General features: G+C 40.9%; 2 protein-coding genes across 7 annotated transcripts; one reads left to right on the top strand and one right to left on the bottom strand.

Annotated features, from left to right (window-relative positions):
• The first annotated feature begins 1,046 nt into the window (after positions 1 to 1,046).
• nab2 (NGFI-A binding protein 2 (EGR1 binding protein 2)) lies at positions 1,047 to 9,969 on the top strand. 4 transcript variants are annotated; one of them, XM_037784658.1, is made up of 8 exons: positions 1,047 to 1,749; positions 1,920 to 1,995; positions 2,274 to 3,198; positions 3,349 to 3,482; positions 4,383 to 4,434; positions 4,597 to 4,711; positions 4,871 to 5,059; positions 8,180 to 9,969. In XM_037784658.1, the coding sequence occupies exons 3-8, from the start codon at positions 2,287 to 2,289 to the stop codon at positions 8,275 to 8,277; spliced, it is 1,500 nt and encodes a 499-aa protein (XP_037640586.1). In that variant the 5' UTR covers positions 1,047 to 1,749; positions 1,920 to 1,995; positions 2,274 to 2,286; the 3' UTR covers positions 8,278 to 9,969. The 4 variants fall into 4 exon arrangements, with proteins under 4 accessions (XP_037640586.1, XP_037642210.1, XP_037641419.1 ...); XM_037786282.1 differs by having other exon boundaries at positions 2,235 to 3,198; XM_037785491.1 differs by lacking the exon at positions 1,047 to 1,749 and having other exon boundaries at positions 1,756 to 1,995.
• Positions 9,970 to 12,217: 2,248 nt separating this feature from the next.
• On the bottom strand, positions 12,218 to 17,485 carry zgc:113184 (uncharacterized protein LOC553745 homolog). 3 transcript variants are annotated; one of them, XM_037752816.1, is made up of 5 exons: positions 17,328 to 17,485; positions 14,730 to 14,823; positions 13,447 to 13,580; positions 12,994 to 13,367; positions 12,218 to 12,892 (listed from the first exon to the last, which is right to left on the bottom strand). In XM_037752816.1, exons 3-5 carry the CDS (start codon positions 13,556 to 13,558, stop codon positions 12,716 to 12,718), a joined length of 663 nt encoding a protein of 220 aa, XP_037608744.1. In that variant the 5' UTR covers positions 13,559 to 13,580; positions 14,730 to 14,823; positions 17,328 to 17,485; the 3' UTR covers positions 12,218 to 12,715. The 3 variants fall into 3 exon arrangements, with proteins under 3 accessions (XP_037608744.1, XP_037607912.1, XP_037609557.1); XM_037751984.1 differs by having other exon boundaries at positions 13,447 to 13,574; XM_037753629.1 differs by lacking the exon at positions 17,328 to 17,485 and having other exon boundaries at positions 14,730 to 14,987.
• Between the last annotated feature and the right edge of the window lie 1,707 nt (positions 17,486 to 19,192).

The following is a 19,192-nucleotide window of genomic DNA, read 5'->3' as shown; positions in this document are numbered from 1 at the left end:
CCAAGCTGTTTCCTAGCCATGCAATTCTGTTGAAATGCGCTAAAACGGAGCATTTCAGACAGAGGGTAAATACAGGTATATTCAGATAGACAGTATGAGAAAAATAATGTATTTTTTGAACATTAAAGCATGTAAACATGTTCTAGTAGAAACCCAAAATACAAGTATGACCCTAAAAATGAGCATGATATGTCTCCTTTAAGAAAAGTATAATTACGTATTATTGCCTCCTACAGAAAATAATACTTGGCTTGTAGTTGCGTTTTTCTTGATAGAATAGCCTATTAAAGTGTGTGAGAATTTGTAAAAGGATGTTTTGATATGAATTTACGTCAATTAATCAAGTTTTGGATCATCCGTTCACCGTAGAGGCATGCGAGAACAACACATTTTATTATTTTTTCTTAAATCTCATCACAAATCATCAAGTCAAATAGCAAAAGGAGCAAGTCTCTTTATGTAATACATAAATCATTGGCTAAGTACTATAAGTTAAAGCTGCAGTGGGTAGAACATGGCGCAAATATGATTAAAAAAAAAAAAAATTATAAACTATATCCTGACAGTAGTGCATGAGACAGGTAATCTGAAAACAATCATGTGCCTCTGTGTCCCTGGTGTCCTCCGGTGCTCCTAATGGCATTTGCAAGATTTCACAGACCGGAGGAAAATAACCAATCAGAGCCGAGCTGGAGCCTGCCGTCTCTGAGCGGCTGTCAATCACTCGCAAACTCCCATCAAATGGTCAAACTAGGCAGCGCTGATCAAATATGAATCAATATTCTGTTACTGTAATGCCTATTTCTCTCCTCAAATGTTTTCAGAAACATCTTGTATCATCTGTTTAGCTGTAAAAGGAGAAAGACTGTGAGATCAGTTGAGGAAATACCAAGCACCGCCAATAGGAACGCTCTCTCTCTCTCTGAAATGACCTGTGATTGACCCAAGTCTCCTGTCACAGACTAGACTTTTTAAAGACTGAAAACAGAGCCATGAGGAGGTGCAGCAGTCTAGTTTTTTCTCAGAACACTTGAATTACAATATGCTGAAAGGTTATTATGGAATTTTTGCCAAATGATGCCAAAAATATACTGCCTACTGCAGGTTTAAAGTATACGTTCATGAATTAAAAAGCAAAGATGCTCACAAGTCATTTTTTTGTCCAAGTCAAGTTCCAAGTCTACTTAGTTACATCCACCACTGATTGACATTGTTGGTGATATTATAACATTATTTGGGTGAATTGGCCCTTTAAATGTGCTAAGCGTTTCACCTGGTACTCTCAGAATAATTTACACCCACCTCCTAAAAACAGATCAGAAAAAAAGCCCCACATCTGCTCATTGTTCTTTAAATAAGTCTGTATAGTGTTGGTATAGTGCTGATGTCTGGCTGCTTTGTTGAGGGGGTCCTTTCATCACACGGTGAAACTCTGGGAACCCCCAACAGCTTACTGCGTAAAGAGAAAATCTTGAAGACGCACAGGGTTTAATTTCAAGCCCCCACCACCACCCACATCTCCAATTTGAAAGCCGCCTCTCTACCGGGAGAGGAAGGCTCTTTTTCGGTCAGATGGCGTGCTGCAGTCCGCCCCCGTCATTCTCCAGCCCACACAGACAGGGCAGCCAGCAACCAATACGCTGCGCCGGAGGAGGATTTCTGCCAGTGATTTCAGACGAGCTACGATACGCAGAGGGGATTTACTACGCCAATCTGAGCCGGGGAAGCTTTCAGGCGATCGGTAACAGGGTAAGAAACAAGAACAGGATCATAAAAACTGCGATGTGTGCTTAAGAGCTGGGTTAACATCTGGCTCAGGAATACTTGACTCCTTCAGTCGATGGTTTTATTTGAGCTTGAGCCAAATAATCTTAATGTCTCATAGATCAAAACGAAAATAGTTTTTATTTCTTCATCAGTTTCACTCCGGGAGACATCTGTGGTTTGGAGAGACACCTTTCCTCTCTGCACATCCATCTACCTGACCTGAAGAAGGTAAGAGAGGTTTATGTGTACTCAACCCATCAGTCATATGAGGGCTTAAATAAAAAAACATTTTTAAAAAGGTGATAATAGTTGGAGGATTCTGCTCCAAAGCATGCTTCCTTTATTCATTTTGTATTAATGCTTCATCCAGGTAAAAGAGTTTGGAACATGTTGTACTATGTGTAGTCCAAGATGGCAAAAAAATCTTTATCTAAAAAATAACTCGTCCAGGATTTCTCCACCTGCAGGTTTCATGTCTTTCCTTTCTCCTGCCTAAACTTTTCCAGAACTGTGTGTGCCATGTCTCTGCCACGCACACTCGGGGAGTTGCAGCTCTATCGGGTGCTGCAGAGGGCCAACCTGCTGGCCTATTATGAAACCTTCATCCAGCAAGGCGGTGACGACGTGCAACAGCTCTGCGAGGCAGCAGAGGAGGAGTTCCTGGAGATCATGGCACTAGTTGGCATGGCCACCAAGCCGCTGCATGTGCGTAGGCTCCAGAAGGCCCTCCGAGACTGGGCGGCGAACCCTGCCCTCTTCAGCCAGCCCGTCTCCAGCGTTCCTCATGGGGGCATCCCGCTCTTCAAAGTGGACGGGACAGGCACCTGTGGGTCGGCGGGCGGGCCCAGGAAGTCTGTGAGCAACGGGCAACCGGGGTCACCGTGTGAGAGGGAAGATCGGGCGTGTCTTACGCCGATGCACAGTGGGAGTCCAAGAAGCCCTTGCTCCCAGGCGTCCCCACAGCCACCAGACACACACTACAGGGAAAAACTATCCCCAATGGACCCACACTGGCTCAGCCCAGAGCCTGATGGGAACTGCAATTTGGCGTCTGCATCCGGAACAGAGGAGGAGCCGCCCAGCCCACCTCTGCTGTCAACGTGTCCTCCAGGTCCCTCCACGTCTCCCAGCCCCTCCGCTTCCTTCACCCCATCGGTCCTGTCGGCCTGGCCCGGAGGACAGCTGGACGGGGAGACGGCGAGGGCGGTGGTGGACAGCGTGGATAGGCTCCTCCGGACCCTTCCAAGGTCAGACCCTGCAGAGGTGAAGACTCTGCTCAGGATGAACAAGAAGATGGCAAAGACTGTCGGACACATCTTCAAAATGGGGTCCCAGGATGTGAACAAGGAAGAGGAGATCAGGAAGTACAGTCTCATTTATGGACGCTTTGACTCCAAGAGGAGAGAAGGGAAGCAGCTCACGCACCATGAGGTAAAAGCACCAAAGACACATGTTTCATACAGTACTATAGGGAAGTTCCTATTGTGATCCAGAGGGTATAGCTGTATGTCATGTCTTTATTGTCTGCATGATGTTTTCTCAGTGTCCGTCCCTCCTTCACTCAGTTCTTTTCCTCCTCAGTTGATCATCAATGAAGCTGCAGCCCAGTTCTGCATGCGCGACAATGCCCTTTTGCTGAGACGGGTGGAGCTCTTTTCTTTGGCTCGGCAGGTGGCGAGAAAATGTGCCTACACCTCCACTCTAAAGCATGCAAGGTAGGGCCGCTGCCTATATAAAGAAGGCGAGTGATCTGCTCACCAGCGACCAGCACACCTCACACCTGCTGTGTCTTGTCCTCCTCTATCTCGAGAATCAGGAATATACAGCAGTTTTAGTCCGTACCCTCCACAGGAACATTTAAGCAATTCTTAAAATACATTCGAGGTATAGTAGCATCTTGTTACAATGAGCCACATGTGAAATAAATTAAATCATATCATAGCTGTAAAAAGCACTTATGAGTCATCTTCCCACCAGTGCGTTTGTTTTCTCAATGAACCTGGTTCAGATCACAGTGGGAATTAAACTCCAACCTCTGTAGTGTTAGTATGATGAGCTAACTTTGGAGCCACACAGGAATACACAAATCCCATCTGTGGTCGGTAACTTAAACAAAAAAAATTCGGAAAGTAAATATCAGTTTTCCCTCATGATGAATTGATTGCAGAAAGTAACAACACAGTACTCATGAGATTATTATAATATATTAGATTTAATGAGCATTTCAAAAGCCCTTTATTAACTTATTTCATTCTTTAAATATTTCCCAGTCAAATGATCAAAACCAAACACACAAATGCTAAGACAAAAAGTCCCCCTTGTGCTATTTGCATACAAACAATTCGGAGAGATACTTAGTTTATTGGAAAAGTCCAGTTACAATTATGTTCCAGGTCATTTCACAAGTTGAATAAAAGTTGTATTCAGTGTAACTTCTTGTCTCTTGCTGCATCTTGCACAAAAACATCAGAGCCTTCATCCTCCATCTGCTGAGGAAGACCTTGCAGTTGAAAGCTCTGCAAAAACTCAGTGGACTTTGAGTCAAGATTTATTTTTGTCAAATTACTTGTTCCCGAGGTCAAGAACGAACTTTCATGACTGTTTTCCTCCTGCAGGACGAATGCAGATGAGATCGGCGTACTGTGCCTGAAGAGAGCGAGACATGAGGTGAGTTTTCAGAGCAGCAACAATATTCAATGTGACTTCTTATACATAATAATGTGTGATTCTATCACCCGACCTTGTGTGTGAACGTAGCCACAGTTCAGGTCACGTGTCAGTAATGTGAAGTGGGTTGTTAGCACTCAATTGACAGCGATGTGTTTTTAGGTAATAGTGCCTGAGGGTGTGTCATCACTTCTCGGAGTGGAGGGCTCAGAGGGCTTGACCCAGAGGGCAGATGATGACAGCTTGTCTGCAGAAAGCCTCGACAGTGTTTCACATGGTAAAGACTTCTGATCTATGTCGTTTTGTCTGAGCTGAGCTGTAAACTGGTCTTCATTTGATCAGTTGATCTCCTACTGCTGACATTCTTCCTGCCTGTTTCTATAAGAAGTTAGCATTTGAAGACAGCATTCACATCCAAATCTGTCTGTTCTGTTAGACATCGGCTCACAGTGCAACCAGTCTCCGTCCCCCCGTCCCCACACCGACACAACGTCCAACCCCGCCAGCTGGAGTCGCCATCTCATACAGCAAACGCTAATGGACGAAGGGCTGCGATTGGCTCGGATGGTGTCACATGATCGGGCTGGCAAGATCAGCATAGGGTCAGAACGAGCTCACTCTACAGGTGACTTTTCCAATAATGACTCAACAATATCATGTGCTTAATAATGGACACATAATAAAAGTCTGTTTTGCGATGTTTGTCCAACTTTGTTCAGGTTAAAGGAATAGTTTGACATTTTGGGAAATAGGCATCTTTGCTTTCTGGCCGAAAGTTAGATGAGAAGATCAATACTTTTATTTTTTTAACGGTAAATATAAGCCTACAGCTGGTTAGCTTAGCATAGCACAAAGACTGGAAATGGAGAAACTACTAGTAAGGCTCCTTCCAAAGGTAACAAAATCCACCTATCAGCTCCTCTAAAACTCACAATGAACATGCTATATCGCAAGCGAGCATGGCTGACGTTCTCTCTCCCACCGCTCGAAGAGAGTTTGCACAAGAGATAGCTTTGAATGCACCAGTAAGCCCAGTTATTTATTTGTTTGTTTATTTATTTATTTATTTATTTATTTATTTAATTAGCTTAGCTTATGGCCTTAACTGTTTTCATGCAGATTATGAACAGGCTTCCAGTCGTGCTGTTTTGTAATTTAATTTTGTAATAGCAGGCTATTACAAAAAATTGTCAGACTGATGGACTTATGGGTAGTTTTGTAGGTGCGTCAAAAAGTTTACACATTAAAATTACACATTTACGCCAATATGTTCCTTTGGTTATGAGTTGCGTACGATAATTTTTCTCAAAATACGATAATTTTAAGCCTCTGGTACCATAGTTTAACATATCCCATCTGCACTGCACACTACCCAAGCTGGGCATGCGAGGGAGAGCAGTGCTCTTACGCCGGTGCTCATGCGGCGGTTACATGATAACGGTTGCAGGACGGTGACGTTGCGGTGTGAGCTAACCCCCATTAACACCCTCAGCACTGTCAGCACTCTTGTTGTTGTTAGCACTGTTGGCGCTGTTAGCACCGTTAGCGCGGCAAGCACTGCTAGCCACCGCCATTTCGGCTCTGCCACCTCCATGTTTGTTTGTGATGTCAGAGGTGAGAGCCGTGTGCAGGCAAATTTCGCATATAGCACCTTTAATGTGCAAAAAAAAAATCACAATTTGCCGTTTCACATGTGTGTATGTGCTGAACTATTTATTGGCTGGAAGCAGTTTCACACTTTTGATTTTTTTAGAGATTAAATAAACAAGATAAAATGTGTTAAATATTGAGCTATAGAGGTAGATTACCCTCGGACAAAGCCAGGCCAGCTGTTTCCCTCTGTTTACAATCTTTATGCCAAGCTAACAGCTGCTGGCGTTCGCTTCATATTTAACGTACAGACTTTACAAGAGTGGTATCAATCTACTCGTCTAACTCTGCAAGAAAGCAATTAAACTTATTTCCCAAAATATCAAACTATTTCGTAAAGTTGGAATTTGGGGGGCGGGGATTAAAAGAGAGCAAGTTGATGTTTGGGTTGAATTGAAAATGACAGACAGAGACTGCTTAACCTCTCCTAACAATGAATATTTTATAGCTCTACAGCTTGAACTGTAGTGAGTCACAATCTCTCTGAGGTGACGCCTCCCACCATGCACAGCTGAACTTCACCAGACTGTAAATTAGAGAGGATAGAAGTTAGAAGGGGAAACAGAAGGAGGTGTAGAGCGATATATAGAGAGGAATGGAGTGAGAGAGGAGGGGAGGAGGGGTGTTACACTGTTATAGCACTTCTTTAATACTCTGTTACTGCAGCATTTTTCTGATGCATCACAGCTTCTCACAAGAAAGAGAAAAAAAAAAGCAAGCGATCTGGGCAAGTTAGTCGTTCTGAGCTGTGATAGCCAGTCGAAGAGATGAAGCGAGGAGAAGGAAGCCAGCAAAGACATGAGGGGGCGGGGAGGGAGGGAGGGAGGGAGGAGGGGGGGGGGATAGGAAGTACTCTGTGGGCGGCAGAATCGGACCCCCCCTCTCGGCAGCTACTGACGTCAGAGTGTGTTAGGTGCGTGGGCTGAAGGGCGGGATGGATGGGCGTGGGGGCGAAGGAGTGGGAGGTAATTGGAGGGGCGTTGCATTGACTCACCAAGCGACAGTGTACAAAAATAAAACCTGTGGGCAGGGAAATGGCACAGTCTTTTTTATACATCTTCTCCCTCTACCAAAAGGACTGCGGAAATAACAAAAAATGACATATGTTTCATCTCTGACGTCGATCTCCCTCACTTTGTCTCGTTTTTTTTGTCTCTCTCTCACTCATCCAAGTTTCCTTTGTCTGACTCGCTCTTTAATCACAACTTTCTCTCACTTCCTCTCACTTTTTTCTGACATAACTTATCATATATTCCTCATGCATCATTTTAACATTTAAATCATGAATTGAAAACAAAACCACATGTATTTTTTTTTCATGAATGTTACTGAATATGTTATTAAATTTTTGTGTTATCACAAATTACATTCTTCATAAGTTATTATGTTACTGCTTGCTGTTAAAGCGCACAGATGTTTTCTTAATGAGCAAATAAATAAATGAATATTCATTAACTTGGGAAACACTTTTCTTATAAATGCACATCAGAGGTGATTGTTTCAATACGAATACACAATGAACATCAACTTTTGTTTTGTTTATTTACGCGTCTTGTTGACTTGATTTGCATCACTGCCTTATCACCAGTCCAAAACGAATTAAACTTAGAATACTTGGAGACTTTTTGTTAGTCAACAGCTTGGGTTGGTCATATAAACCATGATGACTTCACTGCACGTGGGAGAGTCTCTTGATGAATTCCCCAAACTGTTATTCAAAGGTCTCAAAACACTGGTTGCATCTTGATTACTGTGCCTTATATTTATCCTTTACCTCAGTATCATAATAACTGGCTGTCTGGTCATTGTAAAACTGTGCTGTTCATCTTGCTTTCAAAGTGTTAAACACACATAAAGACTAGACGTTTTATTGTCCTTTAATTTCCCAGTTGATTGACACGGCTCACAGTAGATTTACAGTCGATTTTACAGACTAAGTAGATCCATTCATAACCTAAATACCACTTGCTTCAGTCTGGAATTGCTATTAATGCTCTTTATATACTTTTCATCTTAACTAGTATTTTGTTCTTTAAGTGACTTCTAAGTTAATTTTCGTATCAGCTCTCATCTTAAACTTTACCTCTCTCCACAGACCATGACTGTAAAGTGGAGAGGCGGAGCTTGATAACAACGTGCAGGAGCAGCAGCCCCTGCATCACCAAAGACGACTCTAATCATCGGGGGAAATGAAAACGCTCAGCTTTTGTCAGGGAACTTGTCCTCAGGCGCCTGCCACTGAACTCCACTCAGAGTCTGCTGTACAGTCTGACACTGACAAACAGTAATTATCCGAATTTACCAGCGACTGATATCATAAACCTGCAGTGACTTCTAAACACTGAAATTGTGGATCAAAAAATGTTCTGTTCTGACTTTATATTCAGTAAATATGTAGGGGAGACACTTTTTGTTCATTTAAAAAAAAAAAAAATACATGGACTGCATGTCCCGTAGATTTTAGCTGATAGCGGAAAAACTTACTGATTTTATTAGGAAAAATCTGATATTTTGATAAATTAGTCAGTTTATTGTGAGAAGTGCCGCGTGTCGACAGTGCCACCTGTTTCAGATGAAATTGGTTTGACACAGCAGGGGGCACTGCAACTTTGGAAATTGACTCTCCAGTAACATACTGTAGTTGTGTAAAGGAAAGTTGGTTTAGCAGGAAGACTTTTATCTACATTTTAATCAAGTTACAATCTAAAAAACAGTATGATGACGTTCTCAGCAGCTCCTCACCCTCGGAAACAAATGGATGTTCTGCTTTTTGAAGTCAGTGTTTTCTTTAGGGTTCAAAGATGAAGATAAATAAAGCCCACGTAGATGGATTTGTAAAGAAAAAAAAGAAAGAAAAGGAGGGTGTGTGGCACATGTTGATCTAGAGTTACCAGAGCGTTCACACAAACCGCTGTCAGGTTCAGAGGCCTTTTGTCCTTCGCTGCATCACCATGACATGTGAGCAGGCGTGCTGAGGTTCATGAGATACAAAGTCTTCATCATCCTCTCCCTCACATCTTTCTGTAACGATGTTCTGCACAAGCGGCTGATATGGTGTTTTGATACTTCAGGCTTTTCATTATCTTTAATTATGTGAAAAAATGTGCTCAAAACACCTTTTGCAAACTGGGTGGCATGAGATAAAAAAACACAGATGCTTTTGATTTTCAGTCGACGGTTAACTTTTCAGTCGCCTCTCTCTTCACATCAGGTTTCAGCTCCAGGGCCCTTCAGCAGGGAGGATACTCGCTGTCATCAGCTGCTCCTCCCTCTCATCTATACTTTAATGTTGTTCCCAATGTTGTACAGTACAGCCTGTGAGGAGACTGCATTCAAAACTACATTGCAAGATTTAGAGAATTAAAAAAAACAACACAACATTTTCAGAAAATGTGGGGATTAGTGTAAATTTTTGATGCTATTTTAGTTAAGTGTAGCAGAAACTTTTGAGATGATTTCTGTAGTCTTAGATATTTACCAGGTGAACCTTCTGTCAGTTTCCCTCTTCTGTCCTTTGAGACTTATCGTACATTAGGGTGACTAATCTTTCTTTACTTTCTAAGCTTTAGAAAAACACATGCAGAGGTTTACAGAAAGAAATCTCATGGTGCTCGACTCTTAATACAGCAGCTCCCACAAGTTCCTGTTTAAAAATGGTTAAAATGTATTCAAACTTCGTATAATGACAAAGCTCCTGTTGATAATGACTAAAAACGTTAGGATTTTTGTATACTTACAGTATGTGTGTCAGTGAGGTAGCTTGCTGTGCATCAGTTACATCGGCCTGTCTCTTGAGCATTAGTAACCTCCTCAGTTTATTATGTTGCAAAACAGATTATTTATTTTGTTACATCTCAATAAATGTTATTTTATTGCTTAAAGTCACAGCGTGTTGCATTGTTTCCCACAAAGAATCGTTTATATCTTGGCAGTTCGGATGTGTGGAAGAGGCTGCAGGAGCTGCGTCACACAGCCAGCAACACCTCTGCTGTCGTCTTGTTTGTTGCACTGACGTTCTGCACCGAGCAGCCTCGACGCCGGCATGACTCACCTGTACCAGTGATGTCATCAGCACTCTCTCTCTCTCACACACACACACACACACACACCCTCCCTTGCTCGATTTTCAGACAGAGGAGATAAGGACACACAATCCAAACATTTGACAGCCTCAAGGAATTCAGTTGTATTTCAAAACCACAAATGTTAGTTTATTTCACAAATCATAAAGGTTTGAATATTAAACATTATAGTAATCAAGCTTTGCTATTGTCTAGGAATGGCAGTGTCTTCTGATCAGCCAGTCGATCTACCACTTTAGTTCAGACTGAGGTATCTCAACAAGTATTTTAAGACTTACCTATAGCGCCACCATGAGGTTGACGTTTTTGTTTTTTTATGCCTTCGCATTCGGGTTGTCCATCCATCCGTCGGTCAATTCTCGTGACCGCGATATCTCTGAAACGCCTGGAGGGAATTTCTTCACAAACATCCTCTTGGGCTCAAGGATGAACTGATAAAAATTTGTTGGTCAAAGGTCAAAGGTCACCGTGTCTTCACAAATCACATTTTTGGCCATAACTCAAGAATTCATATGCAGATTATGACAATTTCACACAAATGTAATGTCTAACAGGATAAAATAAAGAAGTGATGATATTTTGGACAGACATAGAGGTAAATTGCAACTTGAGGCATTGTGGAGGCATACTGTACAACCGCGAGGCGGTAATTAGTTGAAATATCTAAATAAATAAATACCTGCAAAGCTGATGACATTCCCATCAGCTCCAGCTAAACTTTGTGTTTATTGCTAATTAGCAACTGTTAGAATGCTAACAAGCTAAACTAACCTAATAAACATCAACATGCTAACATGCAAGGTCAAAGCTTAAGAGGTTAAAGATGATGTTTATATAAAAAGCTGTCCTTTGACAAGAGCATTTATATCTAAGTTTGTTTCCTTTACTGTGATTATGAGACAAACAGCCAATGTGACAGCAGATGAAGGGAGCCGTCACAATCAATCAGCTGTCAGCACCATTATTAGGGAGTTAAATCTTTGAGTCTATTCTCAGCCCGTGCTCTGTCGTCAGTAACACAGAGCTGAGCAGCAGACAGCCGATCAGTTTAACGCTTGACAGCAAACATTTAAACAGCAGCAGGAAGACTATTAATGAAATTAGGAAGTGTCTGTGATGTCTGCTTGCTTGTGCAAATTCCCAAAAACTTGTAAAGCAAAAGTTTTCAATAATAAAATTAAAGCTGAACTACACCCATTTTTCAAAATTCATGTTATTCCTATGATCTAAGACAGTCCAAAAAATATTAGTATGCATGAACAACTCTCTCCCAAATCCCAAAACCGGAAGTGCTACAACTCAAATTAGTGATGTCACCCGGTATAAAGAGTGGAACTGCTCCATAGACAATGAATAGGGAGAGATGTTATAGAAGACACTGAGAGCACCCAGGGGTGTTCTGATTATAGACGTTTTCATTGCCATTCTGTTGCTAGGGCAACAGCTTTGGTCCAAGTTTCTTCCTGTCAGCTACTGCATTAGTTGCGTCCGAAATTCCACACTAACATGCTATTTAGTTCGCTAAAACAGTATGTGGGATTTTTTTTAGTGTGTCCGAAACCTTAGTATTAAACCAATAGTACGTGAATTGCATACTATTTAAATTAAATATTGCAGTATGCAACGCTGGACACTGCAGCGTCATAAATATCCCACAATGCAATGCGGTAGTGACGACAACGTTCATAACAGACGTTGACAGACAGCTCTGTAACATCAATAATGCTTCAATTCAATTTAAGTGTAAGTATAAGATTTCACTTTACTAGGCGTAGTATATATTTTAACTCTAATTCAGACTTTATGGTTCTCACAAATCATAGTTTTGGTCGCATGAAGTTAGCACGGGTTACCATGGTTACACGTCTCCAACCGGCAAGGTAGGCTCTCAGGAAGTGACGACGTAAATTGCTGCTCAGTGCGTCCGAAAAGATCACACTACTATTGTTTATTTACACAAAAGTATGTTGAACAACAGTACGCATATTGAGTATGTAGTGGATAGTATGTGATTTCAGACGCAGTCATTAAGAAACAGGAAATACAAAGAGGCCCATTGAGAATGTTTATGTTGTTAAGTTTGAAAAGGTCTACAGTATGGGTCCATTTTCTGTTTCAGAACAGAGGACACTACGATAGATTAAAACTCATTTGGGTATAAAAACGAAACACTATGGAGCAGCTCCAGACTCATACCAGACTTGATGAGGTCTGTGGATAGATATGTCAAAACCTGGAGAAATAAAACCATGGCTAGATGTAGATGTAAGTGAGGTGAACTGAGCCTTTGCAAATATAATATCTCAATATTTTCACATACAGTTGAAGCATAGGAAGTTTTCCACTTTTGATTTTACATCTCAGAGACAGAAAAATTATGCCAGCATCAGCATCTGCACAGTTCATCTGGGCAAACGGCTAACCACATGAAGAGCAGGTCAATCTTGTCAATGCTGTTTCCAGAGATCAGGTTAACTGAGTTACACCTTCTCAATCCCGGCATATCACATGAACACATATATCAGGAGGAAAAGACAGTTCAGTTCGGTCTAGGTGACGTGGGTGTAAAGATGACGTAGGAACTCCCCTCTGGTGGTCGAGTCTCCGGGAAAAATCGCCTGGCAGAACTCACAGACATGAGACTGCAGCGCCACGTCTGACATCAGCATCCCGCCAGGCTGACTCAGGGGGTCTCCGACCGGGGAGTGACAGTCTGTCGCAGTCATCTGACACAAACACAGAGGACAACACATGAGGAAGAACATGGTAAAAATCTGAGGACAGATTTGAGAGACCCTGGGAGTTTTGTCCAGTAAAGACACCTTACCCCGACTGTGTGCATCGTCCTGTCTCCACAACGATGATCTGCTCCCCCGGGGTTATTTGAGACATTGGAGGAGACTCCTTGCCACCTCATGACGTCGAGGCTCAACAGGGGCGCAACAGGGTGCTCCAACATCTTCCCGTCTTCCTTTCCCTGACGAGGCACATCCACACAGAGCTTAGATATATCTTCAGTGAGGAGATCATAAAAAGTTCCCATGTTTCGAGGGAGACGATCGACATCACGTTGGGCTGCAGGGTTGAGTGCCGCGACTGTTAACGGTTGAGGCGTTTCTCGGAGATATACGGGGAGTTCTTGGGAACACTGGACGGGGATGGACATCATATCACTCAACTCTCCATTAGGAACAAAGCCACCTGCAGACAGAGAGTTTTAGATGTTTTAAGGGAGTGTCATGTTTATGAGCATTGGAATAACAATAGGTTTTATATGGACCTTGCTGTTTCTGCAGAGCTGTTGTGAGTTGATGAAGAAGAGCTGCTTGTCTCAGGCAAAGTGACCTCAGACGAAGAAACTGCTGGTACAGTTCACTGTACGCTTCCTCCATCTCACAGCTCAGGGATCTGCAGCTAGTAAATAGAGGAAATTACATTAATCTAACATGCACTCACTATATACAGATGGGTGACGTATTAGACTCACTCTGTGTTCCAATACCCCCACTACCATATTATCTCGTATGCCAGAAATGTATTTTTGTATGTCCCATTACATAGTATGTCAAATGCAGTATGCCAAAAATACCAGGATGTCTATCTTACATCCGATCGTATTTTGCAGTATGCAAGTCTGCATGCTTTTGGCCGTAGAGGGTAATCAGAAAATTGTGAAATCTGATCTGAGATCTGCAAAAACTTGCAAAAACTCATGTGAGACTCACTACCCAATCTATCCCAACCTTAACTATTCCAGATCAATGCCTAACCGTAACCATTCAGTTCCCTTTTAGACACTACACATACTTTTCTGGCTATTCTGACCCACATATCCTCTGTCTATGAGCAAGAGTGTCAAAGTTCAAGGCACAATGTTATGACGAAGTAGTAATTGTGTGCATACTGCATGCAACAGAACGTACTTTGTAAGGGCAGCTACAGTATGTATTAAAAGTAAAAAGAAAAATGATGCGATTTGGAACCAACCCTAAGAGTCTCCAGCTAAACTAAAGCTAAGCTAAACTGCTTTTTCAAATTCTTATCCACACAGCTGGGAATAAATTTCAGGGTGAAAAATGCTGGAGCCTTTCTTTGTTTATTTATTTATTTATTAATTTATTGGCCTATAAGTAGTCAATATACTAAATAAAAATACTGGAATCAGCTTGTAAACTATTCACCATGTTCTCTAGTGTAGAACACTCAAATTGACAAAATACATATACTGTATATACATGTATAACATCAGTGTCAGGATTCAGGATTGTCCCTGCAGGTGGGGATGTTGGAAACAAAAAAGTTTTAAAAACCAAAACATAATTGTTTTTACTTATAATAGAAAATAATGTGCATAAAAGTCTTCTCACTTGTAAAAATGGCAGTTTTTACAGTTTGATCCTTTCAATACAAACCAAGACTCATCTAACTTTTCATAAGGCCTATTAAAATCATAATGCTTTGGTTTTTGTTTCCTTTTTTTCTGGCTCTGTGTGCAAAGTAATTTCAAACTCTTACCTCTAACGTACAATGCACTGTCTTGTATATCAGTACTGATTTACTCACCTCTCATAAGCTCATCTGTCGCCGCTCCATGAATCTAGGACTCCTCGTCATTTCTTACAGCTGTGTACAGCCTCCTCCATCTCCAACCAGCTTCCTGTTGTCGTCAAGGAATCAGACACCGTCTCAGTATGTAAATCCAGACTCAAAGCATATCGACGGAGCACCACAACAACACATGTGTGACAGTGAAACCCATTGTCCAGATAAGGCCTCACCAACCACAGTGACTGTATGAGGAGTCTGTTTCTCCCACAGATGTGCAAATGGAAAGTATGTGACGGCACATAGTGTTGAGGAAGTAGCTCTTGAAAACAGGGAAGTGAAACTACTTTAGTATAAAAAGGAACCTTGTCATCATCTATTTAATGAGAGTCTGCACAGTATTTCTCAGCATAGACTCAAAACAGGAAAGAGTCAGGCTTCATTATTGTACTGTGCTATTTTTTTAAGATTTTAAAATATTTTGTCCTGACATTGTTCCACCATGTCCCTCCATCTTTGCTTCTAAATGGTTTTCATGAGGAGCATCAGAAGGAAGATAGAAGATAGAGGGGGCAGAACGAAGAAGGTGTTTCCTGTTTGCTATCCAGGTTACTGCATTCACAACAGGCATGAACTATGTCAACGATATTCCCCCAAAACTAGACAGCAGCAGCAATGCTCTGTGTGTGTGCACCCTAACATGTCAACACTTCCTTCTATATTAAAGGTATAAGAGGGTTTATATAAAACATTAAATCAATCCGGGTCAGTGTCCCATGCGCGCTGGCGTGTGGCTACGCTGTTCAGAAAAGACTCCAACACAAACTACACGGAATCACCAAACCCGCAAAGTTATATCTAGTGAAGCCCGTCTTGTTAAACAGTGTTGGCCGCGGTCGGAGGACGCGTGGGAGACCGTAGCTTTGGTCTCCAGGGCCGGAGTCTCTGCTCCTCTGCTCCTCTGCCTGCTTGCCTTCACTCACACACCGCGCTCGTTCTCGCTATTTCGCTCCACTCTCACGTTCATGCGCGCACACTCCACACTGCAGAAGAGTTAGTTTTATCTTTGAGAATATCTAGTGAATGTACCGTGGACGTTCAGAAATAACTGCTGCAGCTCCTCCAGACCAACAGAGGTTTCCCGTGTCTTGTGAAGTGACGGGGCTCCGCAGCGAGAAACGTTATCGTCTCCGAAAACTCCGGTGTCTCCCCTGTTCCCTCCGGCCGCGGTCGGGAGGCTGAAGCAGGAAAAGCCAACACTAGGATCAGCAGTGATTCATGGAGAGACCTTCGTCTGGTCAGCTAACATTACTGCCAAGCAGCTGAAATATAGAGTGATATTGTGGTTTAAGCTTTAAACTGCATAATGTAGGAAGTTCACTTGAGTAAAAGAAGCAATAATGTTAAAATGTAAGTAAAATTTTAATCAAGTAAAATATGTTTTAGCAGCAAAATTCAAAAGTAAAGTACTCATATAGAGATTGAGCCCAGTAGATGTTAAATTATTATGTATTACATCATTAATTTGATTATTACTGACACATTAGTGTGTAAGCAGTATTTGAAACAACCTAAACTTTATTTTAATCATCACATACATTAGGCTATATACATGAAAAGTGGCCTCTGCATTTAACCCATCCTTGGGAGCAGTGGGCTGCTGTAAAGCACCTGAGGAGCCACTTGAGGTTCATTGTCTCGCTCAAGGACACTTGCGGACAGGAGGGAGCCGGGGATCAAACCAATAACCGTGTGATTAAAGGAAGACCCACTCTACAGTATACCCCCTGAGCCACAGCCGCCCTTTTATTGTAGTAGTTGATTTGGGTGAAGCAGAATGAACGATAGATTTGGGCAGTTTAATCACAACCAGTGCAGCATATTTTATAAGCTCATTATACTGTAGGCTCTGTAAATACAATCTTAATGAGTTGTCATGTAAATATAGTAGAAGTCTAAAGTTGCATGCATTGGAAATACTCATGTAAGAAAATAGTCAAAGTAAAATAATAATAATAATAATAATAACAATAATAACAACAACAACAATAATAATAATAATAATAATAATAATAACAATAATAATAATAATGATGATGAATAATTATATAATTATATATAATAATTAAAAATGAAAAACACAAAGTTACAAAGATGAGGGGAAACAATGTTACATGAAACTAACTGAGTTGACTGTCCAAAACTATAACCTATATTTTGTTTTCTATATTTGCAGCAATTGTTTTTTATATTCTAGTCTCACACAAAGATGACTCCATGTCTCCAGACAGTCTCAACAGATCTGCTCTTTCTCTCTCTTGTTTCCTTCCCTTTTTTTCCAACACTCATAACTGTAACTGTGTGAACAATAGTACAGAATCCGTTTCTAGATGTTTAACTTTCTCGCCTCTATTCGACCTTTTACAGGAGTCCTGTTGTTGTGTAATTGTCTCTGTCAAGTGGAAATGAAGTCACACTTTAACTTGTTTGCTCAGTTTCACTGGGAAAAAAAATGCGGAACTCAAACTCGAGATTTGCTTTGAGACTTAAATCATGTGAGTTCAGTTTCCTCAGAGAATCATTTATTCTAATAAGTAATAATAATAATTTACTCACCCTGTCAGTGGTCGATCATTCCCAGCAGGAAGTGCAGCTACTGATGATGATGATGATGATGATGATGATGATGATGCAGATTCCTTCCTCCTGGACAAGATCCGCATTTTTTACTAGGATGACGTCTCGACCCAAAACACGAGATCACCTGCGTCAAACAGCAACAAACCTGCCAAAATAAGACTTCCTGTTTAAACTGCCTTCAAAATAAAAGGCACACACTTTGGTGGACATGCAACAAAAGTCTAAATAAAAGACTTTAGATGGAAAGTTGGTCTCAACATTAAACTAAACTATAATGACAAAAGACAGGCAACACATCACTTTGACTGTTTGTTTGTTTTAGATCAAATTATATTGGTTTTAAAGATATGCACTGGAAATTATTAACAAATAAATAAATACATAATTCAAAACAAAACATTAATTAAAAAAATATATATATATAATAGAATAAAAAAATAATAAATAATATCTTTGACTGTTGTTTTTTTTAGATACAATTGTATTGGTTTTAAAGATATGCACTGGAAATTATTGACAAATAAATACATAATTCAAAACAAAACATTAATTGAAAAAAAATTATATAATAGAATAAAAAAATAATAAATAATAACTTTGTTGTTTTTTTAGATCAAATTTTATTGGTTTTAAAGATATGCACTGGAAAGTATCAACAGATAAATAAATAAATACATAATTCAAAACAAAACATTAATTGAAAACAAATTATATAATATTATTATTATAAAATAATAATAACTTTGACTGTTGTTGTTAATGCTAATATCCAGATTAGAAATACTGAGGTAATGAGTCTCCCCAACCCTACACCCTTCAGAAAAGTCTGTTTTATATAATAATTTGGATTTTGCATATTTTATTTTCACAGTTCAATTATATCTTCTGTAAATTAGATATCCTCTTATGAAAGTCTTCTTTCTGTTTCAAAGCCTTCTCCACACTGCCAGGAAAAAAACAATCTGTTTGGAAAATACTGTCTACTAAGTCTTTATTCGTTTTGTTTGTCTGTTTGTTTGGTACTCAATTTTAGATGTAAAAATGATGAAAAAAATCTGGTGATCCATTTTCTAAGTCAGATATAAATAGTTTTCCCTCCTGTGTTAATGACTTAAAAACAGGTGAAAAAAAATGTTTTGTTCCTTTTTTCATCTGTGAAACAGGTAGAAAAAGAAGAAACATTTTACCAGGTGAAATTTTCAGAGGACATGATCTTCACAATGCATTGGTTTGGATGTGTTTGGTTTAGAGCCAAAGTATTGGACAAATAATTTGTTTTACCTGATGATGGCACTATAGATGAAAAGTTTAAGGGACTGTTTGTAATTTCTTACACGTATAAATCTTACGGGTTGGTGTCCCATGCGCGCTCGCGTGTGGCTTCGCAGTTTAGACTCAGACTCCAACACAAACTACACGGAAGCACCAAAACCGCAAAGTTATATCTAGTGAAGCCCGTCTTACAAAACAGTGTTGGCCGCGGTCGGAGGACCCGGGGGAGACCGTAGCTTTGGTCTCCAGGGCCGGAGTCTCTGCTGTACTCTGCTCCTCTGCTCCTCTGCCTGCCTTCACTCACACACCGCGCTCATTCTCACTTACTTTTTCGCTCCACTCTTACATGCATGCTCGCACACTACACACTGCAGAAGACTTCATAGCTCTGAGAATATCTAGTGAATGTACAGTGGACGTTTGTGCAGGAATAAATGCTGCAGCTCCTCCAGACCAACAGAGGTTTCCCGTGTCTTGTGAAGTGACGGGGCTCCGCAGCGAGAAAGGTTATCGTCTCCGACCAAAACTCCGGTGTCTCCCCTGTTTCCTCCGACCGCGGTCGGGAGGCT

Source organism: Sebastes umbrosus, chromosome 1, assembly GCF_015220745.1.
Source record: "Sebastes umbrosus isolate fSebUmb1 chromosome 1, fSebUmb1.pri, whole genome shotgun sequence".
Classification (NCBI taxonomy): Eukaryota; Metazoa; Chordata; class Actinopteri; order Perciformes; family Sebastidae; genus Sebastes; species Sebastes umbrosus.
Note: the sequence above shows the minus strand (reverse complement) of the source record. Positions and strands in the feature narration are given on the sequence as shown.